At 38.6% G+C, this 20,516-nt stretch overlaps 3 protein-coding genes across 5 annotated transcripts; 1 reads left to right on the top strand and 2 right to left on the bottom strand.

The window, feature by feature from the left end:
- Positions 1 to 646: 646 nt before the first annotated feature.
- LOC143448512 (protoporphyrinogen oxidase-like) lies at positions 647 to 4,998 on the bottom strand. The gene is made up of 8 exons (XM_076948291.1): positions 4,631 to 4,998; positions 2,970 to 3,085; positions 2,635 to 2,787; positions 2,342 to 2,512; positions 2,007 to 2,262; positions 1,319 to 1,643; positions 1,036 to 1,233; positions 647 to 956 (listed from the first exon to the last, which is right to left on the bottom strand). The coding sequence occupies exons 1-8, from the start codon at positions 4,797 to 4,799 to the stop codon at positions 788 to 790; spliced, it is 1,557 nt and encodes a 518-aa protein (XP_076804406.1). The 5' UTR covers positions 4,800 to 4,998; the 3' UTR covers positions 647 to 787.
- A 329-nt stretch (positions 4,999 to 5,327) lies between these two features.
- Positions 5,328 to 7,105, top strand: LOC143448513 (AKT-interacting protein-like). Its single transcript, XM_076948292.1, has one exon. It carries the CDS (start codon positions 5,518 to 5,520, stop codon positions 6,217 to 6,219), a length of 702 nt encoding a protein of 233 aa, XP_076804407.1. The 5' UTR covers positions 5,328 to 5,517; the 3' UTR covers positions 6,220 to 7,105.
- A 199-nt stretch (positions 7,106 to 7,304) lies between these two features.
- Positions 7,305 to 17,775, bottom strand: LOC143448511 (SUN domain-containing ossification factor-like). 3 transcript variants are annotated; one of them, XM_076948288.1, is made up of 21 exons: positions 17,477 to 17,775; positions 16,248 to 16,632; positions 14,439 to 14,531; positions 14,227 to 14,346; positions 14,072 to 14,138; positions 13,832 to 13,966; positions 12,803 to 12,882; positions 12,512 to 12,634; positions 12,249 to 12,347; positions 11,911 to 12,099; positions 11,247 to 11,423; positions 11,039 to 11,160; positions 10,872 to 10,961; positions 10,630 to 10,815; positions 9,894 to 10,542; positions 9,694 to 9,807; positions 9,476 to 9,603; positions 8,779 to 8,929; positions 8,282 to 8,412; positions 8,108 to 8,215; positions 7,305 to 8,027 (listed from the first exon to the last, which is right to left on the bottom strand). In XM_076948288.1, the coding sequence occupies exons 1-21, from the start codon at positions 17,539 to 17,541 to the stop codon at positions 7,538 to 7,540; spliced, it is 3,702 nt and encodes a 1,233-aa protein (XP_076804403.1). In that variant the 5' UTR covers positions 17,542 to 17,775; the 3' UTR covers positions 7,305 to 7,537. The 3 variants fall into 3 exon arrangements, with proteins under 3 accessions (XP_076804403.1, XP_076804404.1, XP_076804405.1); XM_076948289.1 differs by lacking the exons at positions 16,248 to 16,632; positions 17,477 to 17,775 and adding an exon at positions 14,909 to 15,734; XM_076948290.1 differs by lacking the exons at positions 7,305 to 8,027; positions 8,108 to 8,215; positions 8,282 to 8,412; positions 8,779 to 8,929 and adding an exon at positions 8,970 to 9,183.
- Between the last annotated feature and the right edge of the window lie 2,741 nt (positions 17,776 to 20,516).

The following is a 20,516-nucleotide window of genomic DNA, read 5'->3' on the forward strand; positions in this document are numbered from 1 at the left end:
TAGCGCTGTAGTAACCAGTGAAATCAATCACGTAAAAACGAAAGATTGTAAACATTGCATCGATTTATATGTGGCACACCAGTTCAAGCGAGGTAATTTATCTGACATCATTAAGGAGAATTCAAGTCCAGTCAACGTGACGTAATCGTGATAGCCTACTATGATGCCGCCTCTCAGAGTGGTAACTAAGCCCAAGCCACAATACCAATGCAAGCCAGTGTGGTACGCCAGCCATGAGTATGATTATAACAAGGTGGGACAACCGGTGTCCACAATACTTATTCATATACTTCTGTTTAACGATGTAGGCTAATTACATCACAATGAAAAACCGTGTAATAAAATGGACTCAAAATTCGATCTTTTTGACAGTATGGGGCTTGGGTCCAAGGCCATGAATAGAAGATGTTTGACTCAGCTCTTCGTCCAGGAACGGATTTCGACTTATGGTTTAAAACCAACAGAAACATCTGACGCCATCAGTATAAATGAACTTGTATTGAAAGCGATGACACATTAGTTAAAGCACAAAATCAAAAAAATATAAACGTGTAGCCGTCAGAGGGAGCTAGATGTTCAAATTCAGCGAACAGACTTTACTGTCAGCTGAGTTATTGCTTGGCAGACAGAAGTGTCGAGTAAGAGATTAAGCTTCCAACATTTCTTTATTTGCAAAGTATAAAGCTATTATGGTCTTGCTTGTTATGGAACAATCGTTAAAGATATCAGGCGGGAGAGCTGGAAAATCTCAAACCAATTGCACAGTAAGTTTTCAGACGATCTTCGTTCATCTTAGCAAGTCATATTTTATTAACAAATGGTTGATTGCGATTCTACTCGTGTAAATGCAGTCGTTGATGCTGACGCCCCAGTAAGACGACCCGGCCAGTGAAATGGGAAGACCATTGGCTTCGATGTAATCCTCAATGTCTTCAACCTGATCTGTGTGGCCGACCCTAGCAAAGCAGAAGAGATGTGTCCCAACCGCTGTGAACTAGTTTTTTAATGCAGTCTCTTTCGCCAAATTTAACTCACTTATACATCGGGATGCATTTTCTGCAGAGAGTAGTGGTCACTTGAAGTGGGTCTTTGGTGATTTTAAGTTGCTCAGCGATGCTTTCCAGAGCAGCCTGCTCCAGAGTTTCCGTCTTCACTGTTTGCGGATCACCAAATAATTCACGAAACCAGGATCCCCCGAGCATGCAAGTCAGCCTTGTGGTCGGCCTACCCACTCTGCAGAACATGATGTCATAATGTTATATAATAATTATGGGTCTTTTCACAAAAACTGTCACTCCAGCGACAACTCAAATCTCACCGATCATGACGTGGGAACGCGCAAGAGTCATAAATAATCCCAAGGACTTTAGACGGCTCCACTGATGGGACAAGATGACCGAAAGCCAACTTTGGCAGGTTCTCTGAAGGTCTTCCTTCAAATTCGACGTTGACAACAGCGACATCTACAGAGCGAATGTGACTAAGCATCACTCCCAGCGTGCTGAGGATTTTCTTGTCGACGGTCGGACTCCCGACAGTGTTGGCGCTTCGAAGCACCTTTGCGAAAGAATGGGACGGCAACGCTGAGACAAGATGGTCGATGTTCTCAATCTCGTTCATCCCTGGCAGATCGTTGCTCGTACCTGGGGCAAGGAATACGAAAGATCTTACATTGATGTTTCTATTACGTCTTGTATTTTTTATCTTATTGTGACTCAGGGTTGTGACCAAGTCGTTTCTTCTGACTCAAGTTAAGTCATTGAAAAATGCAGATCGAGTCACGTCAATGACTTGAGACATTACAATAGAGTAGTAATTATCATTATCTTCTCAAGCAATAAGTGTAGGGAAAGAGAGAAACCTTAACAATGGATTTAAACGGACAAATCTGCAGTAGGTGTTGTAACTAGCAGCAGAACAATGCATGAATTTTTAAAAGGACTTTTAAATTAAAACTATTTATTCAAAATGAAACTACCAGTAGACAGACGAAAAAATATTCTCACCAATTTTAGAATACTTCAGTGAAAGTTTTCCATTTTCCTGCAGCCTTATGCCCTCCACTTCTGAATTGCGCATTATCTCCACGTTGAACTTCTCATTCAAATGCTTGGCCAGTGATTCTGTCAAATAACTGAAACCTTTTGTCATCCCCCATTGAGTCCACTTCTCCTGTTTTGCTCGCTTGACCAGCGGGTAGGTCATCAACATCTTATTATATATTTCGGCACTGCTTAGGTCTGGTCTTCTCGGCAAAGTTCCCTGGAAGGCATAGCATTGAGCTTAACAAAAGTAGTTGACATTGTTGAAGACTGATATAAACAGGCGCAATACTACGCACACTTTTCGGCTTCAGTTTCTTCCACATCACAGGAAATGCGGCTTTCATACTCAGGTGCCTGGCATCTGCAGCAAAGACTCCTCTTGTAAAAGAATCGACGAGGTAATTCGCAACTTCGTCACCAAATCGAGCAGAACACACTTCATGCATCGATTCAAAGCTTGAAGGGATCTGAAACCAATTTTTTTTGTTAATCTAATGCAGCCAATGAATGCGTGATTAATAATTGTGACCAAACTATGTTTTAATAATCCTAGGAAATAAACTTGGTAATAATCAAACTTACGGCACACCTTTTTAACAAGTCCAGGTACGATACTGCGAACAAGCGACTTAGTCAGTGGTGGTTGTGTTTGAAACATTGAGGACAGACTATTTGGAAGCGCGTGAAGAGTTTTGTTCACATAAATCAGTCTGTTCTTTGCAACTACATCAGAAGACTTTACCTAAATAAATAGACAAGCTTACTAAAATGTCAAGCTTGGCAATCAAGGCATTAGCAATGAAGAATCATCACTAAAATTACGTTGCACAAAGGCTTTCCTCAGTGTGAGGATAAATGTTTCGACACTAATGTACAGTGATTAGAAAAGTATCTTTTGCTCCCATCATAAAATTGAACAATTACCGGAATGATATCATCTTCTAACCCCAGGGCTGTCATCAATTGCAAAGTATTATTCCCGGCAATCCCGGCAACTCGCACACTTCTGGGTCCAAGCTCATTAATAGGCCCATCATACACTGCAACACATAATTCATAAATTATTGCTTCTTGCCGGTGGTTGGCATTAGAGTCTGTATCAAAATAGGAAGGAGGCAGGAGGAAAACTCAGTCAGTTTTGCACCATTTTAACTCATGTTGCTGCCTTTGCTTGAGGCCAGTGTCACATTTAGGTTGGCACTGAGCGGGGCACCAAACTGTTTTAAAGCTTAGTCTAAACCTATCACATTTGCTCGCTACGCTCTTGCTTTATTCACTTCAAAAACTGCTTGAAAATGCCGTCAAATGAAATGAACTTTCACACATTTGGTGGAGTAATTTCATAAAATCACTCTCCTCTGGAAAACTGAAATCAAAGCGAATAGAAAATCGCGTTGACATTTGTCATGTTGATTTACCACAATGCTCACTCTTCTTGCCATTACATCAAGGTGGAGAGGTAAAAAAACATACGCTCATCATTTTCATAACGGCTTACCCATTTATACTGAAAAATAAATTAATCCAGTGTTTGTTAAATTAACTTAATAAACTTGGCAACCCATCCTGCCTTATAGCGTTTCAAACAATTGATTATAGTACGTTTAAAGTTGTTTTCACATTTTTTGTGGATTAGTGCAATCAAACCACAACTTTTTTATTTAAATATAATAGTGAAAAAGGCTGGAAATTTAACCGAAATGCACATAAACCGCAGCATGTACTGCAAGGAGCAATCAAGTTCTTTGATAAATAAAGTTTGTATTGCGTACAGGGGCCATAACCGAACTTGTGTCGTACAAGTTTGCTATCACAACTCAATTAAACAAGAAACATCTCCATAACAGCAACCGCACTGTGCAATTTGCTTTGTTGGAAATAAACCATTAAATTTTTTCCATTGGGAGGTCCTCCTCCTAAAGTGCTTGCCCATACTGGAAAGGGTGGGGCCGGCATGCACGAGGTTTATCAACGTGTATGCAGAAATGTCTTATCCTCACGCTAATTTGTAATAAATAAACAAAGAATTGATCATCAGTGCACGCTGTCACTAGAAAGTTTGCATCTTGCAATTTCTCGTTGAAAACTGTGCACTCTCCAGTTGGGGTGCTTGCAACATTAGGTGCCGTAGTCAGCGGTTACACGCCACCAAGGTTTCATCTTGGAACTCTGATGGCAGACTTCTATCAAAAAAGATCCGCCAGGCTCCTGGTTTTTGCAACAAAATGAAAATTGTTGGATCTATAGCAGGTCTTCGATTGATGTTAAGGTTTTAGTGAAGTGAAATGGGGACTTTTACCTTTGCACTCCAATATCAGGATGGACCATTCAGGAATAATCAGGTCACATTTTTTTACCTCATAACTCCTTCCCATTCAAGTCGGAGTGTAAGAGACCCGTAAAATGTACGTCATATATAAACTAGTTGATTTCTGTGTTGGTGTTTTGATCTTGGCCATGAATTTCTATTTTATATCCAACATTAACACTATATATCATTTTATAGCATTCATAGCATAGCATTATTATGACACTATCAGCTTGGTTAAGAGTTGAAATCCGGATTATTTCAGGAAACAAAATACCTTTTCTGTCGCCATTCTTAATGTTTGTCTGCATCCAACCACCGACATTGCTTGACCTTTCCACCACAATTATCTTAAAGTGCTTTGAAGTGAACCTAGACAAGGCCTTGCTCGCATAGTAAGCTGCGGTCAAGCCGCTAATGCCTCCGCCGCAAACAACGATCCTCATGGTTTCAGTTCGCTATAGCTGACGTTAACTAACTAACCTACTGAGCCTTGGGGATGGAAGTACGGTAACTTTTTTCTTCGCTAGCTCATTAAATTATTTCCTATGAAATCAAAGATAATATTCTAAATAGATCGATCCATAGCTAGAGCGCAAAGTAACACTTTTGCTCGGTTTGGAACATTTTGTTGAATGCCAACAGTTTTCCCACCAGTTGCATCCTGTATTGGGTGATTTCCCCAAACCATAGGTCAGGAATTTATTGGTCCATCATCCCTGCTTTACGATTTCAGAAATCTGATATCTTATCTAGATTCTAGACATACTTTATTAGCCACATACCATTATATGTGTTTTATTAATTTACTTAAGGAAAATAATAACCAACAAAACAAAATAACTGCATAAATTTGCAAACCTATGTTTGCGTTTTTTAAAATACAGTACTCCACTTAGATTAACATTTGTGTGAGATGTCAATGTTTTCCTAGCGTAGTCCGTGCACCTAACCAAACCGTTTGTTTAGCTACGTTAGGATACAGACATCAACAGGTTTCTTGCATATTCTTGTCTACTCATTCAAGGGAGAATAGACAATATAGTATTGTGTATCTCATGTTTTTTAACGACACACGCTCGAATTTCATTAACGTTGTCAAGAGTTAAGATATTGGAATTGCTTCAGGCGACGATTGGAAGAGATAACATTGTTGCATAAGTGATGTCTGCAGACGAACAAAGAAAAGCGAAAGACTCGACTCCAAAATCTTATGGCTCGTTCTTCCTGGAATACTCGTTGATGGCTGAGTACAACCTGCTGCAGAAGCAGAATCTGCCCGGGGTGTACGTGATACCGTCGGCGAGAACTCCCTTGCTGTGGTTCGGGGTGATCTTTGTGCGGCAGGGTTTGTACCAGTCAGGTATTTTCAAGTTTTGCGTGACGATTCCTCATAATTATCCCGACGGCGATTGTCCGCAAGTCCTCTTCGATCATCCTCCCTTCCATCCTCTCATTGATCCCAAAACTGGAAAACTCGACGTCCATCGCGGTTTTCCCTCGTGGAAGAGAAACGTGAACCATATTTGGAACGTTCTGCTGTACACCCGCCGTATTTTTTACAAAATCGACACGCAAGTACCGTTGAATCCGGAAGCGGCCGTTTTATATGAAAAAGAGTTGACCCAATACAAGAGCAAAGTGATGCAGAGCATAGAGTTGAATAAGTCTCATCTTTTCGATAATCCTCGGACGAATGATCCGCACGAGATAAGGTTTATAATGGAGAGTGACGACGCCACTCAACAGAGGAAACACAAAATGGTGCATTCGTTGAAGCGTGACAACCATACAAATACCGTCGGGCTTTCTTGGGTTGCACATGGAACATCTCAGCCATTCAGCAAAAGCTTTCCTATCGCTTGATTGTTCGCTCTTTGTTTAATTTTCTTTGTTATATATAATTATTGTTGTACCTTGAAGATTTAATGTACTGCTTTATGTGCATATAAATGTGTACTTTGTATCATTATGATGTTAATTTGCAAATGATTTATTTCATGTTAAAAATATCAAGACCACTGAGGTAGAAAGATGTTTGTGCATATTGAACAGACTTAACCATGAAACCAGTTTTTGTTTTTTACCTTTAAAACTGTAAAAAGTATTGAAGGGTTGTTCTAGAGATTCGTCATTTTGAGTTTTGAAATGGCTGTGATCTGTTATGATTTTAAAGTTTTTTCAATGAATTTATTATAATGTACGTAACCGACACATGTAGTCACTAATACTGTATTGATTGGGCTGCAAAATGTTATGTATCAAGCTGTTTCTATCAATCTAATTTTGGTCTCTGTCTTTGAGCCTGGTTAGGGTGACACAATGTGTAATTTTACCAACCATGCTCTGCTTGAACTTTCCCAAGTGCAGAAATATGTCAAACTTTTTGTCCATTACCTGACGCAATTTATAAAATTTTAACCAACTGCATAAATTTGTCACCAATATCTTGCCATCCAATTGTGCAATGAAAAATATTTCCAACGAATGGTCATTATTCGCAGAAAGTACGGAGTGCCACCAGTTTTCTTGTCTTAGGCTTCCATATGTTCTATCGCTACCGAACTGCTTCCCTGGATTCTGTTAACATGGTTTAGCGGTTAGTATCGTATGTGTGCTGGCCGTATTTCATGTGTGGGTCTCAGTACATTAGTAGTTGTGATATTTACCCATGGTACACTTTTAATTTTTATAACTTTTATTTAACGTTTGTGAGGTTGAAATAAAGTGATTTCTTCTGATTGCAAAAATCTATGAACTGACTTTTAATTTTACGACTTGCTTGTTAAGTTCAGTTATTTTCACCAAGCAAAGGTTCTAATAACTCTGATCTTACTTAGCTATAAATTTACTGTTCGAGACCAATTGCTTATTGTTAACTCACAGCAACGCATTCATAACCATCTACCGTACTGTCTCCTCGCAATGAAACCTTGAAGGAATGTAAAAAATAGATATCATGCTAATTTATTTGCTAGTGCCAAGCGAACAGGCAGAAGTACGCCTGATTGAAGAACCTTCGCACCATGCATTGCACCAGACTGAAGTAATTGCACCAAACCATCTTCCTTAAATACAACTAACGCTGGAGCATCTACACAACTAGAATAAATTAAACTGTGCACATCAAGGAAAATGAAGAAACATTTTGTGATTAGAAAAATCGTATAGAGTTTGTTGATTTCTATCTCGCCTTTCCTGACAATGTCCCAAACATGTTATTTGGATTGTTCCAAGGGAATAAGTTGCTACGGCAACCAGGTACGGTTGTGGAACTGGTCGTAAAAAATCTTGAGTTTGAACACGAACTTTTTACTCGAAAACTTTCTCCCTTTTTTTCATGCTTTGTAGGATTCTTATTTGTTTTCATGTCGGCTTGTTTCTTGTTTCCGAGTTCAGAAGTCCAAATTCCTGTGTCCGACGTGGCCTGGGGCAATCGGCCGGCGTTCAACTTCATTGACTTTCGAACTTTGCCTCCGTACTTCATTTTCCTCTTATGCAGCGGACTGAGAGAGGACTTCAGGGATTTTTTGTTCAACATGGAAGGAGATGTGCTCCCGGATGTTGAGCTAATCCTTCTTCCATTTATGGAGGGACGATCCGGTTCAGGATGAATGTTGGGCTCCACGTATGTCCTCGTGATCCTCAGGTCCTCGATTGCATCCAAATGATTTCTGTTTTGAAGACAAAGTGGATTAAATATTGAAGCTTGTTAGCTGGATGGTGTTGGTTGTTCAGCTCCAAAAATTCTTACTTCTGTTTGGGAACTTTTGCCTTCACGAATCCATTCGAAGCCTGAGATTTCTGATGTAAGAGCAATTGATGAATTTGTCTCTCGCTCTCTTCCAATCTTCTGACCATCCTAAAATTTCACTCGTATTAATTCTGTGCTGTTGCCGCGCATTTTAGTTGTTCGTGATGACATCACCTGATCTGTCGCACGCCAAAACATGAGACGCAGAGAACGACCAGCACTATGCCCTCTATCGCCATCAAGCATAGATGTCGTGCGATCATGTAACGGTTCACTTGATCGAGCGACCCTGTGACGTCAGCCAACTGCAAGACACCGAAATATAACAACACCAGTTACAAAGAAAACCAATAATGTGTGCAAGACACTGTACAGCTTTGTGTAATTCATCATCTGCTTTATGTCGGTTGTAGTAAAACTTTTTGCCACAGAGAGCCATTTGTCTTGTAGTGTACAGTATCTTGGACTAGCGGTGAACATTTTATGAACATGGCTTAAAAGCACATAACAACTTTTTTTATTAGTTGTCAATCAATATCTAGTCTCAGTAAGGTGGGGAAAATGTTTCTCTTTTATAAAGAGTGTGAAAACAAGATGGCTGGATTTCTATGCAGCAAAAAGTTTTATGACAACGCTATGTCACTAAGTAAGCGTAGTTGCAAATAACTCACCTCAATTTTTAAAGTCTCCATTTTAACTTTTAAAGCAGCAACTGCCTCCGTTTGCTTCAAGTTATTTTCGTCGCTCACGGACGACGCTTCTCTCAACCTGACTTGTGTGAGGTTGAAAGCTCGTTGCATCTCGTCCATCTGCCGCTTGTATCTGTGCAAGTTCGCTCAAATTCAACAAGTTTTAATCAAATTACAGCAGAATCCGCTTCGTATGAACATTTTGGCAAGTTTCCAAATTTTGCTGCAAAAAATTCTCCGTTTACTATGACCAGTCTTCGGATATTAAGACCATTTTCTTCGTCTTTTGAAAATTTTTCTCAGTTTTCCGTGTCAGTTATACAGCGTGACGTGACAAACGTGCCGTATGTATCCTTAATTCGCCCGCAGACATTGCATTTGATGTCGCTGTTTAACGTTAATGAAATAAATGATGAATTTGATGTTTTTGTCAATTTGAGCCAAACTGTATCTATCCGGATGTGATTAACCGATACAGTAGCAGCTTCGGATATTATCATTTTCAAAATGGTCAGGCCCAAATGTAGTCATAATAAGCGGAGTCTACTGACAAATACTAAATATACAAATTAATAACTGTTTAAAGTTGAATTTGAACAATCAAATTAAACAAAATTCTAATCAACAACAACAATTTAATTAAAAAGAGACAAAAATGTAATGGAGATTTCGATCTCACCTTTTGCTGAGGTCTTCAAGGTAAGTGCTGCTCAATGACATGTTCTGCTCCAGGGATCGGATCCTGTTGCTCAGGCGCATCAAAACCGACTCTTTCTGGTTTGTGCCGGGATTTATCACGACTTCGTTCTGCATCGAACACAAGATAGAGGTTAAATGCGGAAACTAGAAAACAGGCATCAAATAAACGAGTCCCATAAACAACTAAATTGATGGAACCTCAACGTGATCATTCTCCATTTTCTCTTCATCTTCTTTTTTCAATGGTGGTATTGCACTAGGGGCTTCCCCTACATTCACAATGTCATTTGAAGAGTCAGACTCATCGTTAACCTAAACATGATAGTCAGTAAACGTCAAAACTGATGATACCGACATGTGCATGGTTACGTCGCATAAACATCTTATACATATCGTACTTGTTTATTTTCTTCTACTTTCTCTTTGTCGACTAGAATCCCTTCGTCGTGTTGAAAATTGTCATCTTTCTTTCCTGAAGAACTTTGATCAACCTCTTCCAGTCTGGTTCCATCTGCAGCCTCTTTCTCAACATCCGATGACTCCACAGAGGATTCGTCAGATTCCGCATCGGAAGTTTTCACAGCATGCCCACCTGGTGGCGCTAGATCATCATTTGCAGATTTACACTGTTCGGGATTCTTTGATTCTCCTTTAAAGACTTCACTGATGTCATCGTTGATGTGGGCATGATCAGGAGGTGGGATTTCACCATCTACAAATCTTCCTTCCTCTTCTTGAGGTGGATTCTCAGCATCCGGAATAATTTTTACTGAGGTCTTATCCTCCTCTGCACTCACAGTGCTACTTTCAATCTTGTCTTCAACCACGTCTTCACTTTGATCCTGGATGGATTCATCTTTAGTCTCTGTAGGAGTTTCCTTCACAACTCTTTCCTCCTCCGACTCCTCCAATAAAGATCCGGTGTCCGGTGGTTGAAGAGGCTTTTCTACTTCGCTTGTATCGTTTCCGAGATACTCAGGAGCTATGCCATCGATGGACGACGTGTGGTTTCCATGAGGTTGCACGATGCAGGATAGAATGGAGACCCTGACATTGCGTTGAGCAGATGACGTCAATTTTTAAGAAAAATAACCGAGCATTGGAACAGAGCTACGAGTTGCACTGAGTTGTCACCTGTACACAAACTCCAGCAACCAACAGAGCTTCGTGCTGAATTGCTTCGGCGAAAAATCTGTGAGGAACGTCATCGGGTAAAGTGGAGTGGATTCCCCGAACACGACCTCCTGCCCATCGCCAGTTTCAATCAGCGTGACGATAGGCTGCTTCTTCGACGAGTGAGCCAACTTCTCAACCTCAGAGCTAGAAATAAAATGACGATAAACAAGAAAAAGTTTCACAAAACCCAACCAACCTACTTGTTTGTGATAAGGGTCACTGGGGATTCCCAGGTGGGGTCTATCTCGTCCCTCGCTGTGTCATTTTTTAACGCCGAGTCCTTAGTTGATCTGTTGGTACAAGCACGAGGGCATGAAATGAAGCGTCATATGAAAAAAGGTTCACAAAGATCACGGGACAAACTAACAAAGTCTTGTTTGAGTTTTCAACTTCTCCATTCCCAAGCAGATTGTCAACAGCATTCTTCATCAACTTATACATCTTCTTTATAGAGCTGTCTTCTTGTTTGTTGCCTGCTGTGTCTTTCCCCTACACGGAGAAAATTTGACAGCAAATTGTAAGCAAACACAATTCACGTTGACTAGTTATTGAGAAATGAACAAGTTTGAGCAAACCTCAATATTTTTCGCATTCACTTCGTTCAATTCTGACAAGACGCTCCTGTCATTTGTTTCCTTCAGATCCTTGTCCTCATTCACCTGCTCGTATTCTTCAACCATGGATACTCCGAACACACGCAGCAGCGTCAGTGGACAGAAATGCTCGTTGCCGAAGTGACTTTTCATCTCAAACTGGAAAGAAATCAGAAACTGAAGATGCCGCCACTGCAGGGCGAAATATATATTTTTCAATAAACAACAGTTTTGAAAACTAGAGGTAGATTTGAAAACCTTCGCTGAATTTTATTCAATTACACCAGGATGAGGTTCAACAGATTTACCATCCTGGACCTCATGATTTTATTGCATTTAATATTGGAAAGATACTAGAAAGATTTTGACTAAATCATTTTATATAAATTGATGAGTCAGGAAATGTTGTCGTGCGCTTGGGGCTTGTATTTTCAATTTTTGAAAGCCTTGCCCAAAGGCCACGTTACTACTTTATCACTTGGCCTGGGCACTTGAACAAATTTCAAGCACTCATCATTGATTATAAAAATCAATAATATTCCATGGAAATATCAACCAAAGCGGGGATTAGCTCGTCAACATTTTCCTATTGATTTTGATTTCCACAAGCCTTTTATATCATGGCCGGCATGACGATGAAGGATACCTTCAAATACTTGGTGAACATCAATTCTTCTCGATTTGGTGCAAATGTCTGCACGGTCCGTTCATTCCTTGCCTCGAAAGTCCCAAGCGGTTTCCACTCCCGTGCGGGAAATCTCTCACTTATGGAGAGATCGTATACACGAGGAGATGAAGAAAATAATTCAAGATTGGCAAGTTGGATTTGTCGAACCTGATAAAAGAAACATCGGTTTAACACCAGACCACCGCAATGATCTAGCTCAAGGTCAACTACACCAACCACATAGAATGGACGTCATTCGTGTCAGAAATTTTTAGATTAAATCAGCAGAATGTATCAAGAAGAACATTGATGCGTACCTGAATTGGTTCACATAGTTCGATGACGAACCATATGTTGGTTGAACACGGATTTAGCATGTACATGTCTTTGTTCTCATCCAGGATGGCGCTAACATGCTGAGAAAATGGTGTACACGAAATGTGTAATATAATGCAGATATAGAATTGTTCAATGAAAACCAACATATGGCGTTTGTTTATGTCTGATATAAGCTGGAGGCAAGCCTGCAGGGCATCCATGCTACGTGCTTGTCTGCAGGAATAGTAAGTCAGTGTAATACCTTCGCCTCTGGGTTGTTGCTCAACACTTTAGCCCCACAGTCCTGTGAGGCGTAGTTCACTTGGCTTTTTTTGGTTCTTATCACTCGCTGCGATGGTGAGCCGTTTTCAGTGCCGGCCACCTCCTGAATATCCACGGAATTATTGAGGAACAAGACAAGAAATTAAGCTGACTTCGAATATCAATGCACAATATATCTTGTTATTTGGTGCGATGTAAAAACTTAAGTTTAGAGTTATGTTGCTAGATGTTTGTAGAAGCCATGAAGCATGAACCTGTCTTAAATACTTGCCTTGTTTTGAATTTGTTTCTTCTTCCATTCCTCGAACGATTGAATGTCGTCAACCTCGAGCTTAACGGCCGGCTTCTCTTCTGGCAAACAATAAACATAGAAATCTTAATGAGAAAAACATCAACAAAGAACACCAACCAAAGACCCATGACGACAGCCACGAAAATATCACAAGCATTAAAAATGTGAATGCCCAGGATTAAAAGATATTTGTGGTTTAAAGAAGAGTAATTGAGACCAGACAGAGTTAATCAGGAAATGACTGGAACCGAAATTCGATGAAGCGTGACAATAGAATGAGGTCAATGATAATAACCAGCTATGATGGCCAGTTTCCTTGAATGTGATCGGGGATGAAATTACCAGTTTGCCTGAAATAGGCAATTGTCTGATTGTCATTGGTTCATAACAACAGGACGTAATATAACATATATTGGAGATTTTTGATTTTTTCCAAATATGGGTTATTTCTGTACAAATGCTCCTTAGAATACAATAACGTGCCAAGGCATAAAACTTCACATAGTCCATGGACCCACAACAGAAACCTCAATGGAGATTGTTGCAATTCATTTAATTTTGCTTTGTTAAAAGTTATTTGGTCTTCCAAATGAATGGAGAGCTTTGTGACTTCCCAGTTCTATTCTACAGTGTATAGTAATATAGTATAGTTCTATTCACATTATTGGCCTCAACTACATGAGAAATTGAGCATATCTGCTGAATTAGTGAAACGCTGTTAAGTGTGTTGTGTGCACGCAATGATTAATCATCGTTGAAAAATATGTTGGTTGACAAGAATTAACGAGATTAAAAATATCATCAGACATTGGCTGCTCATCCCAGTTCAATGCAACGACTCAGGAGACAATGAACTAAGATTTAAAACTTAAAAATTTACAACATCGTTTAAAAGGCCACAAGAAACATGTTTGAAACTTGAACCTAAATTACACAATTAACACAGACATCAACACGGTTACAGAACAAAATTAGTGATGATGTTTTATAAAATTTTCAGTAGCATACCGGCAGGTTTTGTTGTTTGTGCATCGCTATCAGCATTTGTTTGTCCACCAGATGGCGTTACGTCATCTTTTGTGGTTTCGTTTTCGTTACTTTGATGTTTGCTTTTGTTTGGCAACCCTGGCTCTGGTTCTTTTTCTTAACAAAAACCAAACCAGTGAGTTTGTAAGTTGTCAAGTTTGGTGAGATAAACAAAAATTAGAAAACTAATCACACAAGTGACATCACATAAAGTTAAGTTACCATTAAGTTTGTCTTCTGGTTTTGCTTTGTTTTCTGTTTGAACGACATTTGGTGTTTCCGATTCATCCTGAGGGGGATAAATTGTCAAAATCATGGTTGTTGTTGCAATTATTATCGACTATTCAATGATTTTGAATTCACGCAAGTCAACGCACCTCCAGTGCGAGTTCTTTCACAGAATCTTCTGCCTTCTTTAAACTTTCCTCTGGATCTTTCACATCGATTTGAATCGATTCTGATGTTTTTGTTTCTTCCACTTCTGCCACAACTTCACTCTGTGACAGGTTAAAATGACAATTAAGACCGACAAATAATTATGAACACAAAATTGAGGCAATTGAAGGATTGCTTTAAAATTTTACCCTACCGCAAAATTTAACGTTTCATCAGCGACATCCTCGTCTTCATGAGTGGACTCAACCATGATGCCGGCGGAGGTTGAATCACTCAATTTTTCCTCCTTAAAATAAAAGTGGTTTAGTCTTTGCAGAGAACATTACATCAACGTTCATTAAATAGAAAAAAATAGTCCATACCATTTAGCCTAAGAATTAAATAACATTAAAATTGTTCTTTTTGCGTTACTTCAAGTAAGCCACAGAGATACAAGCAATAAGGCACATAGGCCTTATGTTACTAGCACAATAGTGTATTGGCTGGGATGGCTGTTTTGAAATTGAAGGCTTGTACAAACAAAGAGAAGCCACACAAGTCATGCATGACTGACCAAGCGTAACTAACATTCTTAAAATAACAGACGGAGCACCTGCTTTCACAGATCACTGATCTCAATACATTACTATACAAATGAGCTACATCTGCTATCCTTAACACCACCTGCTGTGAAATGGAGGTGGCAAGGAAACCAAGTAGAAGAATGAGCTTCATCCACATTTTGCTTTCTTCTTCAATTAAATGATAACTCCTACATGTCATTCCATGACTAAGAATGTTAATTGTTAACCACACCGCCAACTAACTTAATCTCACTTCTAAACTAAGTGATTTCCCCTGGCTGCACACAACAAGCATGCCTCATATTGCACAAAGTACGCAAATTATGCTGCAGGAAGCATAGAACGGTATGAATTGAAACGACAACAATTGCTCAGATCACTGAGCAATGACACAACGCGTTTTTTTTTGTCAAGTGTTTCCACGAATCGCATCATCTGTGACTGTGCAAGCATTCTGGTTAAAAATCGATCAACGCAAATGTCAAGGAAGGAAGCGAAGAATAAATCTTCAACGATGCGCAGAACAGAAGGAAGCTTTTGGCCTAAAATGTGGAAACTTTTCATCAATGCCACACAACATACCCTCAAACTCATACAAACAAACCAGGCTAATATACTCAAAGTGGGCCGCATTAATATCTCCTCATATAGCTCTGATTTTTTTTGCTTTTTTAAGTATAGTTTCCAGCAGCAGCAGTAGAACAAAACATACCATGACCACATTTACACCGTGCTTATGCATGAATGACAATAACACGCTGGTGAAAGCTCCTTATAAATGTCCTAGTGTCTCAGCTTCCTATTGGTGCATTATGTGAACCACGACATAGGAAACTGTCATACGACACCAAGGCAGGAAAAAGCAAAACAATCCCAAGGGTTTCTTGCCTTGCATCTATTCCATGCTTTTACAAATTAGACATCATATAACTTTCTACATTCACAATTATGCTAAAACTGATTGATAATTAATCGGCATGAAGTGAAATTATTTAGTCACTTCACCAAGGTAAGGCTTTTCTTCAATTGCAAATATTATGACCATCTAGAAGGGCCCGGGCATATTTACTATGGCCATAAATTATACAAACGTCATAATACTGTCGGTTGAAAGGAATGCTTAAATAATGGTTAATGTTTAACCAGTGAAAGTTGCGTAAATCACTGAACTGTTCTTTGGACCTAAAGCTTTGATTAAATATATTGTGAAGGTGCTGTATTAATGGTTACAGTCAAATGAACTAAGCTAATCTGAAAATGTGTTACATATATATATGGTGCGTAATATGGCAGCCAGTAACACTGCTCTAATGTTGCAAGTGTGTGGTGGATCATATCATTTATACTTAACAATATATAAAAGCATTATTTCAAAAGATCCACATTGATCATGACGATTCAACTTAGCACATATATCTGCCATAAGGTTTATCCCATACCTTGGCACCTGATGCATTCTCCTCTGAAACTTCGATCAGGACAGTCTGGTCTGAACCGGGTATTACAACAGGTTCTTTTTCTTTGATTTTAAGGAAATTTTCTTCCTTATCGTCTTTCCTCTCCACATTTTTCTTTGAATTTTGGTCTTGAATTGTTCCAGATGAAATGTCAGGATCATCTGAATTCTCAGAGGTTTTTTCGATTTCTTCTTCCTGCGACTGTTCGATGATTTTTACAATTTTCTCCTTTGCTCCTTCATATTCAAGCTTATCCTGAACCTCGGGATTAATTTCATCTTCGTCAACAGAAATGACAGTTTCCTTGGAGACTGTTGAAGTTGATGCCACATCATCCAGCTCTTTGGCTCTTGACTCTTCATGGGTTCTAAGAGCAAAATACAAATTGTGGTAATAAAAGACAACAAATGTTTTTCTAACGCAAACCAATCAATTTTGTATGTGTATATGTAAAATAATGAAATAGTTATAATAGTAACTAGTTACCGTAAATTTAATTTGTAGGTGCCTTTAACGAGAAAATATGCATTAAACTAAACATAATGCTGTAATAAAACTCAAAGTACCACGGCTGTACAAGTCACACTGGAAAGTGTGACATTTGATGACAAGTTGTTGCAAAAGTTGAAACAATGACTCTTAGGTGTTCAACAATGCGTGATTTTCCATACACATAGTTTATAGAATTGTTATATAAGTGTTCAAAAAGTCTTTACACAATTTAAACATATTATTGAAATTTTTGAATTGTCTAAAGACTATACGGGCACCTTGTATATTGGTATGATATCACTGAAACTGGCTTTGAAATCGTTATGTACAAAAAAACTCAGCATTTGTTAAAATTTAATACCAAATTTGGGCAACACTTCAAACAAACTTTGAATAAAATATTCAGAAGATAATGCACATGCAGTAAAGTCAAGTAACTAGAGCTCAAGCAGCAAAAAGTCACTGCCAAGTTAAAGCCAGTCTCAGACCCTGCTGAAAGGTTTGCTTTCCGCATGCTGGACAAATACAGCACTGGGAATATCAATGTAACAAAACACAAAATATGCAGCATTGTGACAACTTTGCCATATGAATTGACGAATGCAACAAACTTTGCAGTAAAGTTTCCAGTTATTTTAACACCATGCCATCAAATCAAGTAATTGTAAAGTGTGAGTCACATTTTCACTGTAGCATAGAAAAAACATCAGTTTGCAAACCTGCTCTGTGATGTCAGGCATATCAACAGAAGGAAAATTTTTCCACGATCTCCAAAAATGCCCATGTTTGTGAGGAGTTGTTGCTTTAAGTTTTCAGTATTCTAGGATAAATGTTGGATAATTTTCTTTAAGTTTTCCACTTTGTTACTCCACTCATACAACCATGGCATGCTCAAAAGTGCAAAAAGATATATTGTTAGGTGGTCAGCACATGGTAATCCTTACAAATAATTCCTACGACAAATTTACAAAAAGAGCCGAGTTATACGTAAACCAACTCACTTCCCTGCACAGCAAAACATATTTAGCATTTGCGTTAGAAAATTGAAGCATGTAGTATGAAGCAGTTTTCCATCATAATATATCATATAGGCTAATACCACATACGTTGCTAGATTAGTTGTTCAAAAACTTTCAACAATAATCGTATAGACGAGTGTTAAATACGTTGCCAACCAGTAACCGTTTATGACAGAAAGATGTGGTCAAAAAACAACGAAACAGACTGTCATTTCCCAAACATAAGGCACCTTAAAAAGACCTTCTACTCTAGCACGGCTCTGGCGAGATTGGAATCCAAAGCGAAATAGCAACCGGTAATCACTGGTATTACTTAAATGGCGAAAAATAAATTCTCTCTCGCTGGCCCATTGACCTATTAGTCTGAATAGCTTACTGCCCTAGCATGCCAAATAGCATAATAGCATGCCTCATGCCTGAAAGCTCAAGTCCCGTAAACCCACTCAGATTTTCACTCAGTTGTAATCTGAAACCTCGCACAAACTGTACCCACAAAAAAATGTTCTCGATCTCTTGGATTTTACGACTAATTTTCGGTCATGAATCAATGATCTACCGGTATGTACTAAGAACACTCTTGATAATTATGAGTTAATAAGAAAATTTTCAAAACGTCGTAAGCTTTCAGGCAACCGCACTGTTAGCAAGGATGTAATTATGACGTCAAAACTTACACAAAACAGCTGATTTCAAATTATACGATTTCTATGAAACTGCAAAAGTTTTGATAAGTTTTTAACCAAATTTTAAACGTCAAAACTTTTTGGTCATTTCATGTACCACTTACATTTTCAAAAATAATTCAAAGATAATCCTTTGCATTGCAACCTTCATTCTCTTATTTGAAAATGACTAAGCCAAGTCGGTATTGACTCAAACTTTGGTTCAAAAGAAACATCATGTTATGAAATATCGTGTTGTAAGCTAAAGAACCAATTCACCAATTTACAAAAACTCTGTAAGAGATTTTGAAATAATAATTGCTCTAAAACTTAATATACTGTGAGGGCTGTCTTACTAAAAATTTTAACCCAACCTTTCTTATAAAAATATGTAAGTGGATATGTTTAGCCAATGCCACATTCCTAATCTTTATACTTATACCAAGGATGTTTTACTTTTTTGACATCAATCAATCGTTTTATTTTTCATCAAAAGTGCGTTGGGGAAGAAAAATCAAGTCAGTTTCTACCAGTACGCGCCAACGAACGGGAAAAGGGACAAAGTCGAGAAGGCTTAAAACGTGCTCAAGAGAGATAACGTTGATATTTGCTGCTAACAACTAGCACGGCCACTAAACCCATAATTAGTTAAATTAACAAACATCAGTTGAAAAACAGCGAAATTAAGCAGACAAGCAGGTGGTGTGTTCAAGCAACTAATCATTGAAAATTTCTTCAATGCTGTACATCAGTGGATGGGAAAAGAAACCCACCGTAAAAGAAAACTCTATCACATTCAGGAGCCTAGTTTCTGGTGGCCGTGGCACTAAAGAAGGGCGTTGTTGAATAGCTCGAGTTTGTACAGCAAGAAAGTATACCAATGATAAATAATCTTTTGAAGATGTGATGACAATACTGCTCGTTGCAAGATGGAAATTTCTCTGGTGCATCGACAGTGATGTACGGAGAAAGATGTCAATGCTGTCCAATAGATGATATTGCTGAAAGGAATAATCGTCCCTCTTGAAAACATTCTGGGACCCCGTTCCCGGGGATGGTGTTTCTTTTGATAGTGTCTTATTTTAACCATCCTTGTACACATAATGAAGCATGACGTCGAATTTTCCTTGTGTGTTTATTAATATAAGTATTAACATTGGCATCTTTTTTTCTTTGTCATTTTTGATCTTAGTTTTATTTTTTCTTTAACTTAACATGTTTAGGTTTAGTGGCCGCGCTAACCTTCCATCGTTGTAACACCACTGTAAATTACTTATTGCAAATGAAGTGCAAAAAAGGTTTCTATCTTATTTGTAAAAAGTAGCATCTTGTAGCATGCATGGATGAACAACAACAGTAAATAGTCTACCTTTCTAGCTTTGTTAATGCAATGTTTCAGGGAAACCCGACAACGTATAATATTACTGCAAATAGAACGACACAGGAAAGAACAAACAAACCTACACATTTACAGAAAATACAATCCAGAAGTTCAGTTCTCACATGATAAGGTGTGGTCAAGTTGAACAAAAATTGAAATTTAATTAACGCTAGATGGCGCTTAAGAGTTAGCTTACTTTGGATGTGTAAGTCAAAGGTCGCAATTCATTGTGAATGGACAAGGAATTCTCTCTATTAATGGTTTATTTTTTGAAATCAATTTCTTAGAACCGGAGTTATTTGGGGTTTGTGGCTTTCAAATTATCTGATCTAGCATTTCCTGACTAAGTTAAGACGCCTCCGGTCTATCGCATATTTAGCCCGAGATAGGCATCAGCTGATTGCAGACTTTTCCAATTAAATTGAAAAAATGAGAACTCAACGTCAGACTTGGGAATGCGCAAATTGATGAATATTGTTCGCTAAACGTTCAGCGTCAAAATGAAGGCCAGTTGCCGAATTTCCGCCCCCCTAGTGTCTATTTTGAAAATTCGTCTTTTCAAGTGTCATTGTCACAAAATGCGGATTAAACAGCGGTAAAAATCAGCTGAACGTTTTTATTTTTCCCGTTAAATTATTTTATGTTTCAGAAAGATTCACCGCATGCTTTTTACATCTGTGTTTATTCTCGCCGTTGG

Source organism: Clavelina lepadiformis, chromosome 3 (assembly GCF_947623445.1).
Source record: "Clavelina lepadiformis chromosome 3, kaClaLepa1.1, whole genome shotgun sequence".
Classification (NCBI taxonomy): domain Eukaryota; kingdom Metazoa; phylum Chordata; class Ascidiacea; order Aplousobranchia; family Clavelinidae; genus Clavelina; species Clavelina lepadiformis.

Bases quoted from the DNA above. Each gene is read 5' to 3' on its own strand.
- LOC143448512 (XM_076948291.1), bottom strand. From the start codon at position 4,799: ATGAGGATCGTTGTTTGCGGCGGAGGCATTAGCGGCTTGACCGCAGCT. The intron at 2,788-2,969 runs GTAATTGTTCAA...CTATTTATTTAG, and splicing joins TAGAAGATGATATCATTCCG to GTAAAGTCTTCTGATGTAGT. The intron at 2,513-2,634 runs GTGTGCCGTAAG...AATTGGTTTCAG, and splicing joins TACCTGGACTTGTTAAAAAG to ATCCCTTCAAGCTTTGAATC.
- LOC143448513 (XM_076948292.1), top strand. From the start codon at position 5,518: ATGTCTGCAGACGAACAAAGAAAAGCGAAAGACTCGACTCCAAAATCT.
- LOC143448511 (XM_076948288.1), bottom strand. From the start codon at position 17,541: ATGGGCATTTTTGGAGATCGTGGAAAAATTTTCCTTCTGTTGATATGC. The intron at 14,347-14,438 runs GTAGGGTAAAAT...AACCTGTCACAG, and splicing joins ATGAAACGTTAAATTTTGCG to AGTGAAGTTGTGGCAGAAGT. The intron at 10,543-10,629 runs GTGACAACTCAG...ACGCAATGTCAG, and splicing joins TTGCTGGAGTTTGTGTACAG to GGTCTCCATTCTATCCTGCA.